General features: G+C 38.4%; 1 protein-coding gene and 1 pseudogene across 1 annotated transcript in view; both read right to left on the bottom strand.

Moving 5' to 3' along the window:
• Positions 1–13,983, bottom strand: part of LOC126094649 (DNA repair and recombination protein RAD54-like) — a 75,556-nt gene extending 61,573 nt beyond the window's left edge. Inside the window, exon 1 of the mRNA XM_049909146.1 lies at positions 12,543–13,983. Coding sequence (XP_049765103.1) covers positions 12,543–13,850 — 1,308 coding nt within the window. The 5' untranslated portion in view covers positions 13,851–13,983. The remainder of the gene's footprint in view (positions 1–12,542) is intronic.
• Positions 12,292–12,409, bottom strand: LOC126095884 (5S ribosomal RNA; annotated as a pseudogene).
• Positions 13,984–17,609: the final 3,626 nt, after the last annotated feature.

Consider the following 17,609-nt stretch of genomic DNA (forward strand, 5'->3'; position numbering starts at 1 on the left):
GTCAAGAAAATTAGGTGTCATGAGAAGAACCAGCCATAATTTTAAGTAGGCCCAATTTCTTTCATGCAGGACACAACAGCTGTTCATAATGAAATGGAACTAAGAATCATTATTAAGGTTTAACAAGATTTTGAAAAGGATACATTTTACCTGTTCAATAAAGCAAACAAGTAAAGAATCACATTCTAACAAGCACAGGAGTTGGGACATATTTCAGTCCAATACAGAATGCTTAGAGGAACAGTAATACTGTAACCTGTTGGTCAAATCTTAAATAACTCTCTCAGCAGCACTGTATAGAAGAGCAGGAAACTGTATATGCATACAGAATGGTTCACCTGCATCGTCCTTTTTATGGATCCTATAGTTTTTGGAACAGTGATGTAAGAGTGCAGGAACTTTTAACGTAATGAGTAGTTCAATATTGGGAACTTTTAACAGGTATGAGTAACATGCACACATGCAGACAGCCCAGGAACGCGTAATGTTTACAATCGAAACAGTCTGTTTAGTGTCAACTTTCTCTTAGCTGGGTTGGACTGAGCAGTCAGTGTTAAGAGACTGGGCAGAATCTACCCATTTTTATATTTGTAGCACAACAGAGGATTAAACTGGTAACAATAACTAAACTACAGATGAACAATGAACTACACTCAGGTTACATTTATTTCTTGTAACGTATTTCAGTGAAGGTACACAGTTAAATTACTGCTACATGGTGAAGCTAGACAAAACACTTTAGAGGCCCAAAGCCTGAACATGAACATTATTTGAACGGTTGAAAATCAAATCACTATGTTTAGGAGAGTGGAACAATGTCTGGCATGGGGGTGGGATACTGAGGCCTGTTAGAGCTCATCCAATAACAACGTTGTGTAACCCACTTTTCAACATAACACTCATCCTAGCACATAAGCACTTCTACAGTAGACCAATATCAAACATACAAAGGTGTTCAGGAAATCCCATTACAAACTTCTAGCACTAGTCAAGGGGGTGAGAACATGGTATTTTGAACAAGAACCCATGTCCAGAAAAGTACCATTTCCATTCTACAATGGATGCAATTCATATGTTTAACTCATCCGTGTCTGCTTGAAGAAAGCAGTAAATAATTAGGTAACAATTCGAAAGGAAACTTAATAAAACACCTATTTATTTTTTAGGTACTTTGTTTGTATTAACACTCAAACATTAGAATCTGTATGTACAGTATGCTGGATTCTTTATTGTTTTATTGTTTTGGAATTCTTCATTGTTTTGTAACGATGTAAACATGTAATGTTTGTGTGTTGATACAAACAAATGTGCTTAAGTGATTTATTTATTTATTTATTGTTCCGTGGGACCACATTAAGGAGAAGTCTCCATGGTCAAGGAACGAGTCAATACATGAAATTATAACACGATTGTAGAAATAGATAAAATGAAATATAAGAAACATATTCAGGCGACACGTCATTAGTTTAAATAAAGAAAATCAAGAATGTAACACTGGAATTTGCTTAATTTTTTAGCTTTTCCAGGAGCTCCTCGACAGAATAGAAGGAGTGAGCCATGAGGAAACTCTTCAGTTTAGACTTAAAAGCGTTTGGGCTACTGCTAAGATTTTTGAGTTCTTGTGGTAGCTTATTGAAAATGGATGCAGCAGAATACTGCACTCCTTTCTGCACAAGAGTCAAGGAAGTGCATTCCACATGCAGATTTGATTTCTGCCTAGTATCAATTGAGTGAAAGCTGCTAACTCTTGGGAATAAGCTAATATTGCTAACAGCAAACGACATTAAAGAAAATATATACTGTGAGGGCAATGTCAGAATTCCCAGACTATTGAATAGGGGTCGACAAGAGGTTCTAGAACTTACACCACACATAGCTCGAACAGCCCATTTTTGAGCCAAAAATACCCTTTTTGAATCAGAAGAATTACCCCAAAAAATAATACCATATGACATAAGCGTATGAAAATATGCGAAGTAGACTACTTTTCGTGTTGAAATGTCACTTATTTCAGATACTGTTCTAATGGTAAATAAAGCGGCATTTAGTTTCTGAACAAGATCCTGAACATGGGCTTTCCACATCAGCTTACTATCTATCCGTACGCCTAGGAACTTGAACTGTTCCGTCTTGCTTATAGCATGCCCATTCTGTGTGATTAAAATATCAGTTCTCGTTGAATTGCGAGTTAGAAACTGTAAAAACTGAGTCTTACTGTGATTTAGCATCAAATTATTTTCCACAAGCCACGAACTTATTTCATGAACTACATTATTTGATAATGTTTCAATATTACACACAAGATCCTTCACTACCAAGCTGGTGTCATCAGCAAACAGAAATATTTTTGAATCACCTGTAATATTAGAAGGCATATCATTTATATAAATAAGAAACAGCAGTGGCCCCAGCACCAATCCTTGGGGAACGCCCCATTTAACAGTGCCCCATTGGGACTGAACATCATTACCACTCTCAATATTGCGGAGAATTACCTTCTGCTTTCTGTTCTTAAAGTAAGAGGCGAACCAATTGTAAGCTACTCCCCTTACTCCATAATGTTCCAACTTCTGCAGTAATATTTTGTGGTCAACACAGTTGAAAGCCTTCGTTAAATCAAAGAAAACACCTAATGTTCGCAACCTTTTATTTAATCCGTCCTAAACCTCACAGAGAAAAGAGACTATAGCATTTTCAGTTGTTAAGCCATTTCTAAAACCAAACTGTACATTTGACAGCAAATTATGTGAATTTAAATGCTTCAGTAACCTTGTATATACAACCCTCTCAATAACTTTAGCAAACACCAATGGCATTGAAATAGGTCTATAATTGTCAACATTATCCCTGTCTCCCTTTTTATAAAGTGGCTTCACTACCGAGTACTTTAATCGGTCAGGAAACCGACCACTCCTAAAGGAAAAGTTACAGATATTGCTAAGTACTGGGCTAACATACATGGAACAATACTTCAGTATTCTGCTAGATACCCCGTCATATCCATGAGAGTTCTTGGTCTTTAGTGATTTAATTATTAACTCAATCTCCCTCTTGTCAGTATCATGGAGGAGCATTTCCGGTAACAGTCTAGGAAAACTTTTTTCTACGAGCGCTATATGATTCCCTGTTGGGACTAGGTTTCTATTTAGTTCACCTGCAATATTCAGAAAGTGATTATTAAATACTGTACATATATGCGACTTATCAGTAACACGGACATTCCCACTACGCACTGATTCTATATCCTCGACCTGTCTCTGCAGACCAGCAACTTCCTTTACGACTGACCATATGGTTTTAATTTTATCCTGAGACTTAGCTATTCTATCTGCATACCACATACTTTTTGCCCTCCTAATAACTTTTTTAAGCACCTTACAATACTGTTTGTAATGGGCTACTGCATTTAGATTGTGACTGTTTCTAACGTTTTGATATAATTGCCACTTTGTTCTACAAGATATTCTTATACCTTTAGTCAGCCACCCAGGCTGCCTGTTTGTGCTAGTACCCTGTTTTGAACGTTCCAACAGAAAGCAACTTTCAAATATCATGAGAAAAGTCTTGAGGAAAGCATTATATTTATCGTCTACTGTATCAGCACTATAAACATCTTGCCACTCTTGTTCCTTGGTAAGGTTTACAAAAGTCTCTACAGCAACTGGATCAGCTTTCCTAAAACGTTGGTAACTATATTTAACCTGCGTTGCAGCACAAAAATCTTTTAGACTTAAAATTTGTGCATCATGATCTGAAAGGCCATTCACCATTCTGCTAACAGAATGCACTTCTAGTAATGACGAATGAACAAAAATATTGTCTATGGTTGTTCTACTGTTCCCTTGCACTCTCGTTGGAAAGAATACGGTTTGCATAAGATTATATGAATTAAGGAGGTCTACCAGCATCCTTTTCCTTGCACAATCACTTATACAATTTATATTGAAGTCACCACATATAACTAACTTTTTGTATTTCCTATAAAGTGAACCAAGAACCTCCTCTAGCTTTAGCAAAAACGTTGTGAAATCGGAGTCTGGGGATCTATAAATAACAACAGTAAGAAGTTTAGCTCCACTAAATTTAACCACACCTGCACAACATTCAAACACCTTTTCAGTGCAGTACTTTGAAACATCAATTGATTCAAATGGGATACCGTTTTTCACATACATGGCTACTCCCCCACACTGCAAAGAGCTCCTAGAAAAGCTGCCAGCCAACCTGTATCCTGGTAAAGGAAGCCTCTGAATTATCTCCTCATTTAAGAAGTGTTCAGATATACCAATAATTTCAGAGTCAACATCTATAAGTAATTCACTAACTTTATCTCTAATGCCTTGTATGTTTTGATGAAATATACTAATTCCCTCATTAATCGGATACCTAAGCTTTGTCGAAAGTGGTTTCTTTATTACAGAGACTTCCCTTAAGCAGGAATACCTGTCAGCTGACTTCAATCTAAAAAAGGTACAGCTCTAACACCCACAACTACCGGAATTTTCCCATGAGTGATCCCACCACCCCCACCTATGCTGTCACCTATAAGCTTTGCCAACCTCCCCTTCCCATACCTGTTGAGGTGCAGGCCATGTCTAGTGAAACCCGTCCTGCTGATAGACTCCACCGACACCACTGAAATGTGACTCATGCCTTCTGTCATTAGCGCACCCCCAAGTCTCATGTTATTACGCCTGACGGCTGTATTAAGATGAGGCCGATCGTGACGCAGAAACAGTTCCACGAAATGCACATTCGTGTTGCCAGTCTGACTGGCTATCTTTTCCAGGTCACCATCTATGTCATACTCCCCATCCCTATCAATACTATTACCAGCTCCACCCACAATCACTACCTGATCCTCTTTTGTAAAATCCCTACATAACACCCCTATGTTAAAAGTCACCTGAGCCAATCCTGCATTAGGCTTCACAATACTGGTGACCTGGTACTCACTCCCCAAAACTTCCTGCAACTGCTGGCCTACACCTCTGCCATGAGAACTACCTAATAGCAGAACCTTCTTCTTTCTCTTAGACTTTGCAACTGTCCTAGCCACCGTAACTGCTGAGGTCTGCTGCATACTTCCTACATCTACAGCTACTAGAGATTCCTCTCCACTAGACTCTGACAGTTGGTCATATCTATTGTAAACACCAATGGTAAAACTATCTGAAAATAATCTTCTCCTAGCAGATCTCTTGCCAACAGCCAGCTCCCATTCCCCAATCCCCTTCTCCCTCCTCATCCTATCTAGCTCCTCCTGTGCGTTTTTCAACTGCACCTGAAGGGCACAGATCTTACGCTCCTGCTCCTCTATCAATTTACTCTTGCTACATAACCTGCAGTTCCAGGAGAGGATCTCACCAGAATGCCCACTGGCTTCCCCACTGCATTCCCCCAGGTGAAAATACTTCGAACAAGTCTCACATCGCAATCCACTACTCACGAACCTACGGCAAAGCCCACACTTCTCACTCATGGTAAAATTTTACAGTTATTGAAACAAGAAAACAACTTTATCTAAGTTCCGCTACTACAATAAGAAGATGTTAAAAACTGATTACAATAATTACAAACTTGCTCCACAAGGAAAGTAACTACTATTATTGACAGTATTAATCAACAACAAATGAGAATATAACAAATACTAACACAGAAAGAAAATCAAACGTCTAATGACAGTAACGAAACTGAAAGCAGTTAGCAAAAATTTCTTCTGAAGTTATTTCACCGGAAAACACCAAGAACACCGGCTGAAGACTACTAAAGTTCCTAAATAAACTAATATACACAAACAATTAAATAGTACTTAGCTTTCGATGCGCCGCTACAGCTGCAACTGGTCAGCGCGGAATGTAAACACGGGTAAGAGGTTAAGTTGCTCGATACGTAACACTCACAAATATCAGGTCACAACACAAGAAAGGAAAAGGTGAATGAAGAAACCACTAGTAAGTCACTTATATAGTAAATATTAACACAAAAACCGTTAAAATATATATCTGCAACCTAAAAATTGATGAAAACTTAGAGAGCAATCTCACACGCGGTCACGCGCGTATGACGTCACACCAAATGGATGTTTCTTTATGTTTCCTTTCGAATTGTTACCTAATAATTGTACTTCGCCACACCTAAGTCAATTCCTCAGGCAGAAGAGGATCAGTAAAACATCTGAACTGAAACCATCTTACAACAGAAATGGTATGTTTCCATTCCTGGGTTCCTATTCAAAAAGCTATGTATGCACTCCGCTCTACAAGTTCTAGAAGTTTTTAACGGGAATTTCCAAACACCCTGTGTGTTATAGGTAGAGAAAGAAAAGAAAGGTGGAGTACTTGAGGATGGAAAACCACTAGGAGGAAAAGGCAGACTTACTCTGAAAGAAACTGATTCTCTTCAGTTATTTTATGAGAGAGCTATCAGAAAAACACACACAATTTCGAGGCAATGAGGCATGCAGTGGGGGCAATTTTTTTTCCACAAACACCAAGGAGCAATCTGTGTCCGAAAGACGATTGGTGTAAATTCAACAACAGAAATGAGACATATTCACATAAACACTCATTACCAGAACCTGTTTTGAATGTAATTAAGCTCACATTCAGGTTTCTTGCAAACCCTGATTTATTGAGGAAATGTCTTCACGGAAAGACACAAAATGCAAAATGAAAGCCTCAATAATTTAATTTCGATTAGATGCTCAAAAAGGACATTCTGGGGACTTGAAGTACTCAAAATAGGTGTCTGTGATGCAGTTTTATGTTACAATAATGGAAAGAATTGCATAATTAATGTACTGAAGAGAGTTGGTATAGATCCTGGTGTGTTTCCAACAAAAGCATTTTACACCATCGACAAGAGCAGGGTCAAGAAAGCTAATAGATCAGTGTCTTACCTGCAAATACAGGCCAGGAAGATTCAAAGAGGAGAGAAGAGAAACCTGGTGGATGAGGAATATCAGTTTGAAGGATTTTAAAATTGAGGTAAGCTTATTACATGTACAAGTATGAAGAAAATCTTTGAACCTCATTTTATATGTTTTACATTTTCTTATGTTATGAGAAGCCTTTTCTCAAAAAGTATATGCGCTAATGCTATGAAATTTTCAGGAACTGTTCGCAACTTGTTGCTGTCTCCCTGAAACTATAAAATATGAGATCCTGCAATTACATTCTGATTTTTAGATGATTATATGTAGGGAAAAAAAATGGATGTGCAAAATAAAAACTTTATTAATGATACAATTTGCACCATAAATTAATAACTGTAGTTCAGTGGTCTTGTAACCTTCTCAGCACACTACAATAAAATTTTTAGATTAACTGCATGATTAGAATTATGATTAGATTACGGCAAAAAAAAAAAAAAAAAAAAAAAAAAAATTAAAAAAAATTAAAAATTGAAATTTCTGGCAAAATATTAATCCTGCATATTTTATTTTTCCATTAAAACACAGCTCTTTTGCTTTACACATGCAAAATTTTAGATTTGTACATTACTAAATATGGGTGTAATGTTTCTTTTTTTTAAAATAAATGTTTACAGTTTCCATTACATCCTCCCTGAAGTACCAAATCACCCTCAAAATCAAGAATGAAAGTTCCAGTGTCCACTTTGTTTCCGGCGTGTATCACACAACACACACAATGTATGAAGGTAGACCCCTCACTTCTCCAAGTTTTTGTATAATTTCTCATCCATCTGCAGTGTTAAGTTCCAGTGAAAAATTAGACCCTATACGATGCTCAGCTGAGATAGCCGGGAAGACCTTGAAGTGCTCAAATATTTAATTGGAAAAATAAGAGCATTATACTAAATTTGCTACAGCTGTGTCCAGATAGGCACTGGAGGATCAAAATCTGTCCGAGAGAAAGAGAAGTGTCTGTTAAGGAGGTGCCCTATTGCCACTTGGTTGGTTGTTTGGGGAAGGAGACCAGACAGCGTGGTCATCGGTCTCATCGGATTAAGGAAGGATGGGGAAGAAAGTCGGCCATGCCCTTTCAGAGGAACCATCCCGGCATTTGCCTGGAGTGATTTAGGGAAGTCACGGAAAACCTAAATCAGGATGGCCGGACGCGGGCTCTATTGCCACTCTTTTTCATAATAGTGATGGACAAGCTTATAAAATCTATTGAAATGATCAATGAATCCAATGTCCTACTTTGCTGGGTGGATAAAAAGAAGCTGAGGTGCAGAAAAAGCTGGTGGACTGAAGCAGTATGTTTAAAAATTTTTGGACTGAAGATAGCATCACCAAGACCATACATGAAACCATCAATAGGAAAGGGCAAAGCTTGAATTTAATATTTGGAAGGGACAAAACCAGAATCAGTTTCCCTTTTCAAACACCTCAAAAGCACAACTTCATAAAACAACAGTATCGACCTGGAAATATTCAGAGAAAACAGAAAGCATCCAACATTTACAGTCAAGTCTCAAACCTTCCAGGGGCATGCAAAATACCAGAAAAAAGGAAAAACAACCATGCACCACACATATTTGTGCCACTTCTTGCTTACAGTTTAGGGACATATAATCTACTACAGCAGAATCCAAGTGACAGAAATGAGATTCATAAGAACTATGAACCAAATTACTACAAAGGACAAGGTAAAAAAATTGGCCAGATGGGAGTAGGACTCGCACACTGATGGTTCCGTAGACTTAATTATGTATGTAGACTGTTCATCCAATATGGGAACCAAGAATCTCTACGATTTTTGCCCATTATCAGCACTGATATCGCAAGATATCGGTCCCAGGGTGTCCAAGACATCCGAAGATGTTTTAATTTCCATTTTGAAGTGTGCAGGTAACTCAGTTTTTGTGATTGATATGGACATGATGAGTTCTGTGTGTGTTTAGGCCACATTAAGCCTACCACAAAAAAATTTATACCCTTTTTGAATGAATTATATTTGGCATAGAGGGCACCTACAATATGTACCTTTTAACGTATTACATTTTTTTAATAACACTTTGGAATTTTTTATTTTTCCCTCAGAAATATGTTGTTGGTGTTTTTGTTTCATGGAGTGTGTTCTCTAAAGGGATGTTACTGGGTTGTAAAAATTTCACTGGACTATGTGGAATAGTTCCAAAGTTATTAGACCTGAAGTTGGGTCTGAAGATAGATTGCCTCACAAATGACACAATAATATTTTTTGTGCGATATTATTACAAATTAACAGTTTCAGATTTTTCCCTTTATTTGCACAGTCAAGCCTTGCTTCTTGCCAAATTTCATGATTCTAGACCAATGGGAAGTACCATATCGATTTTGATGACTGTGCTTGCAACGATCGAAATGTGTAACATAAATGATCATAAGTTTTGGTTGCATTGACTTACATGTTAACATTTAATATACAGGCAGGGGACCAGACTTTAGTATGTGACAAATTTTAACTTGATAAGTCTACTCATGCTTGAGAAAAATGGATCTTAACAGACAAACGGACAGACAGACAACAAATGAGAATTTTTTTCTGTGATATAATTAAAAATTAACCATTTTCAAATTTTTTACTTTTTTTGTACTGTGAAATCTTAATTCTTACTAAATTTCATGATTCTAGAACAACAGGATGTATCCTATAAGTTTTGGTGAGTGAGTGCAAGTATCAAAATATGTGATACAAATGGCCATATTTGTTGACTGCGTTGACTTACAAGCTTAATTTTTTTACACTGTCAATGACTTGATGTGTCTAACCATTCCTAATAAAATGGATTTTTAACAGTCAGTAACACAGACAGACATACAGACAACAAAATTATCCTATAAGGGTTCCACTTTCACCGACTGTGGTTTGGAACACTAAAAATGGGGTGAACAGGAATGTAACCAGCATCGAAGTTTCCAGTACCAGTGAAATGAAAAAATGAAGACTGAAATGGTGTGCGCATGTTATGAGAATGGATGAGAAAAGACCAGCCAGAAATATTTTGAAATAAATATCAAAGGAAAAAAACCATCTGTAAAACCCGGGAAATGCTGGACGGATACAGTGAAATCAGATTTCAACGAGAGAAGACTCCAGTAGGAAGAGGACCAGGAACAGATGATTTATGAAGAGAGAAGGAGATGGTGAGCACTTTTAAATCACATCCGGGAAACTGGAGCTGGGTAATGATGAGGCAGAACCACTTCACAGTTCACCGAGTGAAAAGATTTCTCCTAATATATTTTCAATATTATCTTGCCCCTTACTAAATGGTTACTGCTTGGAGTCCTGGTGCCCCCAAACTGTCACGCACCTACTCCTCGGAATGAACGGGGAGGTTACAGCTCTGGCACCGACAGTGTGTTCCCTGTGTAGTCAGCCAGCAGGCTACCACTCTGCAGGCACCTAGTGATCCCTCCACATGTACTGGCAACCAGTCTGGGTATTGGGTGGCCTTCACCACACAGCCTGCACTACTGTACGAAACGCAAATTCGAAAAAGTGGAGGTCAAACCAGGCTAGGGGAGCTAACGTGAATTAACTGAAGAACGTGTTGCAAAAAAAAGAAAGTGGAAAAAGATACTCTCTGACCTATGAATAAGCTAGGTTTTCAACAGGGAATCTGTCTTACTGACAAAGACCGAGGAAAGATATAGTCGGAGAGCAATACTGCAGCACAGGAAAGAATGAAGTACTGCAATGTCTTGGAGCCCCACGCTTGCCATGCAAGTACTCACAACAGATGTGCGAGAACCCTGGGGGATTACCCATTTGCGATGAAGTTCCACTATACTAGCTTGAATGTGCAGTGTGCTAGAAGCTAGATGGGTTGTTGACATCTGCTAAAGCTAAAAGATGTTTTTCTATACATATATCTTGTTACTGTCAAACCAATACCTGTCTTGTCCCTGAGTCAATCCTGTATTGTTTGTAGTAACAGAGGTCACTTATGCAGTTACCAATAGCAGTGACAAAGGACATGAAGGTTGTTCTAGGACACTATCTGTTGGAATGTTTGCTTTGTGGTCTGACTCCAGTTTGAATATCACAGACAACATAAGTAATACTCACTATAAAAGGGTAATGCAGTGTTTACTGCATGGAGAAGCTTGGCATGTTTATTTGATTTAGCATTATAGGGAATTAACATGTGTTTGATAAATAGATAATTTACATACATTTCACTGTATGCAATACATGGCAACAACTAGTAACACGACTTCATTTGATTTCTCAGTATTGCACAAATGTTCCACAGAAAATTTTACAGAAACACTTCCAGTATCAATGGAACAGAAAAATATGAAAGGCTGTATTGCATCAAAATGTGATCACAACTGGCTTCTATGATTATTGTCAGCGGAATGTGAATTATGAGGTCTGATTCCAATAGACATACATTCTGTTCAGATGTAAGTCTACTGTCAGAACTGTAGTGCACCCCCATGCCACAATCCTTTAACCTCCTCAAACAAGATTTCCTGGGCAACAGTGTGCTGTTGATGTTTGCATGTTTACTTAAGAATGTGCACTTAGAACGAAATTAACTGAAATGGTTAAATCAGACAGAGTACCAAACTCATTTCAACAAAAGTTAAATATTTACACATAAAAATATACGGAGTATTTTGCATACATCCATCCCATATAGCCTACTTCCTTTGAAACAATGAGTACTTTTTATGAATGTTCATGTGTGTCTGGAGTGGTGGTCATTTTAATGTTTAAGAACACAGTATATCTCATATTACTTGAAAGTGGAATATCACTTGCTGTTCATCGAGTTTGCAGACATAGTTTTCTGCTGCTTTTTGTGCCTATCATAGTTTTTATAGATAACTTTTACATTTCTGTTGCATTACAATCACGGACACAGATAGTCTTTAAAGAATTTTTAACATGTTGAAGCAGTGTTCAACAAAACCATTACAAATATTTTGAGCTTTATAACATCCAAAGAAAGCTTGGACAAATTCATTACATACATTTTGATTTATGTAAATGCCAAAGAAACACCAAACAAATTTTTCAAAAAATACACCAAACAAATTTTTCAAAAAATACTACGAAGATGAAAGACCTTTTGTTACAATCCGACATATATTTACAGTACAGGTCTAGAAAAAAAAACTCCTCCCAAACAGGCCATGAAGTCCCAATGGTGTGGACCAGCCGCCGTGTCATCCTCAGCCCATAGGCATCATTGGATGCAGATATGGAGGGGCATGCGGTCAGCACACCGCTCTCCCGGTCTTATGTCAGTTTCCGAGACCGGAGCCGCTACTTCTCAATCAAGTAGCTCCTCAGTTTGCCTCACAAGGGCTGAGTGCACCCCACTTGCCAACAGCACTCGGCAGACCGGGTGGTCACCCATCTAAGTGCTAGCCCAGCCCGACAGCGCTTAACTCCGGTGATCTGACGGGAACCAGTGTTACCACTGCAGCAAGGCCGTTGGTACAGTACAGGTCTACTGGCTTGTTTACATTACAGGTCTACTGGCTTATTTACATTATAATTAACAAAGTGAAAAAAAATACATTACAAATGGTGTACCATAAGTTAAATATTATAAATGCTTTCAGCTATTACCTTGTTTGAAGATTCAGATCCAACAGTGCGCTTTACTGCATCACTGTTAATAAAATCACTGTAGATCTTATGCTGCAGTTCAGTTAAACGGACACACACCACCTGTTCAATCTTGACAGGCAGATATTTAGACAGCAGAGCCGATGTTCTCCGGATAAGACACCGGTTCACAATTGCAACTAATTCATCTAAACGTTCCTGTCCTTTCTGGCGCTCCTCGGGTGTTGCATCTGCATCTTGGCCTCGCAGGATTGGATTTTCAAACTTACGCCGAAACTCTTGTGCTGTCCCCAAAATTCCTTCATTCACAAAATGAACCAAGCTGAAGTACTCGAGAAGATCATTTTGTATAGGTGTTCCAGACAGCAATACTCTTCGTTTGGCTCTCAGACCCATGAGAGCCTGGTAAGTTTGATTCTCACAGTTCTTCAATCTGTGTCCTTCATCGCAAAGTACAAGTCCCACTTCACTCTGATGTAACACTTTAGCATGCAGACGGAATGTTTCATATGATATGATTAATATGGGATTCACAGGTCTTTTTGAAAATGTTTGCATAAATGAATTAAGGTCTCTATCTATCTGTTCTTTGCCTCCACTGTCAATAGCGAGTGCATTAACACGGCCACCCAACCATTTATTTATTTCATTATACCAATTTTTTACCAGGCTGCTTGGCGCTACAACGATAGCTTTATCAATTGTTGGTTTACAATCAGGGCCCTGTCGCAGAAGAGTCCACATAAGTGTAATACACTGTAAGGTTTTACCAAGTCCCATTTCGTCTGCCATAATGCAACCGTATGCATTATCTATACGCTTACCAGTAACACATTCATACATGAATTTTACTCCTTCCCTTTGATGAGGTCTTAATATAGCTGAGAGAAGAGGATCCACAACAACATGGACAGGCTGTTTATCTGCATCAGTTTTGAGCTTTTCGTGAGCCGAAAGTTCCGGGGGTGCGTAGAGCACTAAAGCATTCGGCTCCAAAGGATCGTGCAGTGGTCTACGACATTTTGGTCGACCGACTCCAAGTGCGCGAGACAGACTAGAACCCTGGTAATTCGGGATTGGTATTTTAAAAGGTTTTGAAAGTAGCTTACGGATTAGAGATTCATGTGCAGACACTGTCACGGGGGTGATTTCTTGCGATATGCATGTCTTTTTAAGTGCTAGTTTGCTACTAAACGTTTCATCTTTCGATTTATCTAACCTTATTTTCTTCTGGTTTTGAAGTGTCTCGGGAACAGCGCTGAGAGGCTGTCTCTTAGCTGCTTGACTAGGTGCAAGACTTCGACGCATGCCTTCATTACTTAGACTTTAAGACTGAGAATTATGTACACAACAGATTACACACATGTTTTTACTGTCAAACTACGAATCTAAACATTACTACTTCACTACTTTCGCGCGTAAACATATTGAAAGTGCAAACAGAGACAGTGCTACCACCCACAACAGAAAAAAAGCAAGCGTTTCCTGCGAGTTTGTTGCGGCAAGTCAACTAGCGGACACTTTCAAAATTCGTTTGTTAGATAGCACTCAATAACGTGAGAAACAAGCTATGTTGTGAAGATTAACACCTCTTTCGAAGTTTAATGAATTTTCTACTGTGCCAAAACATTTAATGCCTTGTGGTATGTGTCCGAAGTCCTTTATCCAGAGTAATTGAAAACTTGCACGTGCAACTCAGCTTGTCTGTAGGAACGTCGTACTTGTGTACTGGCCTGCCAGCAAGCAAGACAGTAATTGTCAAAGGTATGTGGAAATGCTCTCTATTCTGCTTTCGTTCGTAAGACCCAAGAGATGACTGCTCAGGTCTTGAATCGTTTTTAAGTTAGTTAGTTAATTAGCAACAAACTTTTTAGTTTTGTTAGACAAAAAAATAGTCGTCACTTGAATCACTTCTAACCCATGAACTGAAAACCTCGAACAGATTCAGGCATCTGTTGCGAGGTGAGCGCATCATAAAGGAAGAAAGAAAAAAATGAACATTTACAATTACCAGTGAAGAAATAAATAAATCTTAAGTTTAAACAAGACACATAATCCAAGATAGAAATAATCTTACTTGAAGAGAGCGATGGAAAGGAACTTGCTGCCAATATGTGAAATAAAGATGCCAAATTGAAAGTGAGTGGACTTGCGAAATCAGGACCTATGTGAAATTAAATGTAAAAGGATTGTAAAATCTCAGTCAGCTCAGTATGAAACTGAGTAATAATGGAAGATTCAAATGATTTTTTCCGCCCTCAAAGCGTACAAGCAGTAAGAGTTCGAAAAGATATGGTACAGGGAACACAGAGGTGAACTTGTTCGTAGTTAACGTTTCATAAAGATGATGTGATGGAAAATTCGTGTGTCAATACAGAGACAGTTACAACTAACAGAAAATTCAAGAACGTATTTAGCAGTGTGTCAAATACAGCATAATGCAAGTAACATCTTCAGTGAGGTCATTTTACAAAGCATGTGGTTCATGGTTCATAGGAGTGGGAAAGAATAGAGGTATACATGTGAAGAAATACTAAAAGTAATCAGCGAAAATAGCATCAAAGAGCCCCAAGCCTTACAGCTGCAAACATAGTCTACCCTAGTTTCATTACCAGTCAGAAAAATGGTTTTCACAATGTAAAAATCAACATCAGCAGCACATGAAAGGACAGAGAAATCATCAACCAAAATAGCAGACAAAAGATCTGAATCTAATTCTGCAGAGTTGAATATAGTTCAGGAGGGACCTACTCGTGTGGTGTCAGATGTAGCTATCAATACAATAGGATTAAGCAAGGAAATGGTCAAATGAAAAAGTAGTGATAAATCGGCAGCATCGATTGAATGATTAGTAGGGGAATCAGACACAGAACTTAAGCTGTACCTGAAAATGGAGGAATAAGTGCATTAAGGCAAAGGAAAACAGAGTTTCCTGTACACCAAAGGATTTCTATCGACAAGAGAAAAAAAGAAACCTCCTGGGAGAGCAATAATGAAAAGCTTACTGCGTTAACAATTGTATCTCAGTAGTATGCATTACAGATATTTGCTATAAGAAAGCAGAAACAGTGGAAGTAGCTTTAACCTGTTATGAAATACAGTGTTGTTATCGTAGAACATCTTGTATCTGTGCAAAAAAAAAAAAAAAGTTTTACAGTTTAAAGTCAGAGCTGGCATTAGCTTACTCAGTGAAGATAAACATTTTGAAATCTCTGTAACAGAGGGACAGAGAAACAAATTAACCATAGCATGTGGATACAGGTCACTTAGTGATAATTTGTATGTCTTGTTCAGTACATTAATTCAAGCCCTTGATATGAGCTCTATCTTTAAGGATAATGTTATTTTGTATGTGGATAAGAATAGATGCAAGTGTTAACAATGAAGTTAGTAACAATCTCCTGAACATTCTGCATGGATTTGGTACTACATCATTGCTCAAAAGTGCAACAAGAATAACCAAAACAGTGGTGTCAACAGTAGGTCACTGTCAAGCCTTTAATTTAAACATGGAAGAATATCACAGGAAGCAGGTTTATGAAAGAGTTTTTTTCAAGGAAAGCAATGTGTGATTCTGTAAAGTAACTATATCATCAGACCTAGGAGGAAGTGTATGGTGAATGAAATGTAGAGGCTAAGCACTGAAAGCTTTCGTCAATGTTTAAACTAAAATATGAGGAAACTTTTCTGAAAGAATTACGCTCTGTTGAAGAAAATTAGTAAGTATGTCTCCAAAAGGACTATGAAATCTCTTGAACCCCTAAATATGTTTACTCCCTAATGGAGAAATCAAAGTGACCCAGAGTATCTAGATTACTGTAAAAATATACAAGAATATACAGGAAGGTGTTGCTAGCAGCAAAGGAAGCACTGAATGACAGCGACATATGCAGTTTAGATTGTAAAAGGAAAGTAATTAGGGCAGCTGTATTATTCGGGCAAACGAAGTTGACACTTGCACAGTGGTTGCTGGGCGCAACTGTAAATGGGAAACGGCTTTACGGTCGCTCCCATCGGCCACCGTCCGAGTGTCAACTTTGTTTGCACGTGTAATAAGAAAGGAAACAGGGGAGAAGAATTCAGGGGGAAAACAGCACAATCATACACACTACTCTGGCCGGAGTGGCCTAGCGGTTCTAGGCGCTACAATCTGGAACCGCACGACCGCTACGGTCGCAGATTCGAATCCTGCCTCGAGCATGAATGTGTGTGATGTCCTTAGGTTAGTTAGATTTAAGTACTTCTAAGTTCTAGGGGACTGATGACCACAGAAGTTAAGTCCCATAGTGCTCAGAGCCATTTGAACCAACCATACACACTACTTACCAGAAGCTACTTAACCGACTGAGTGGCATTGTTACCTGCTACAGAGGGGGGAAGTCAGAAATGTGGTGTGCAGATTTAAAAAATTAAGAACCTCTAGGCTTAGCTGCAGTTCCAATGTGTGCGCTCAAGGAATCCAAATTCAGCAAAAAGGGGCCCTTAGCAAGTACTGCAAATGAATTACTCAGTTCACGTATCTTTCCTGAATACTTAAAGCAAGCCAGACTTTCGCCATTGCACAAAATGGATAACAAGGAAAACAAAGAAAACTATAGACCACCATCGCTGGTGGAAGTTTCATATCAGCGCACACTCTGCTGTAGAGTGAAAATGTCATTCTGGAATATATTAGTAATCTGGAACCAGCGATAAATGGACCCAAACAAGAACAGAAAGTGGAAATGAGCCGTTTTTGGGACTAAAGAAAGATGGCGTGTGAAACAAAACGAAAAACGTTTCTAACTGAAAAGAACGAACAAATATGATCCGCTAGATAAAAATGAAGATACAGTCAACCAGGGAAATAAGAAAAATGATATCACATCTCCAAGAAGTACCTGGAAGAAGCGAGAAAATACCGATATTAGTGTAGTTTTGCTTGCTGACAGCCACGGAAGAGGACTTGCGCAAATTCTTCATTATCAGCAGATTTAAATGTTTCAAGCATTGTGAAACCTGGAGCAGGTTTGCAAGAAGTTCTAAAAGAGTATCAAATCAGCAGTTGTGTGTCGTACGATCAGCATG

The sequence above is a fragment of the Schistocerca cancellata genome, chromosome 8 (assembly GCF_023864275.1).
Source record: "Schistocerca cancellata isolate TAMUIC-IGC-003103 chromosome 8, iqSchCanc2.1, whole genome shotgun sequence".
Classification (NCBI taxonomy): Eukaryota; Metazoa; Arthropoda; class Insecta; order Orthoptera; family Acrididae; genus Schistocerca; species Schistocerca cancellata.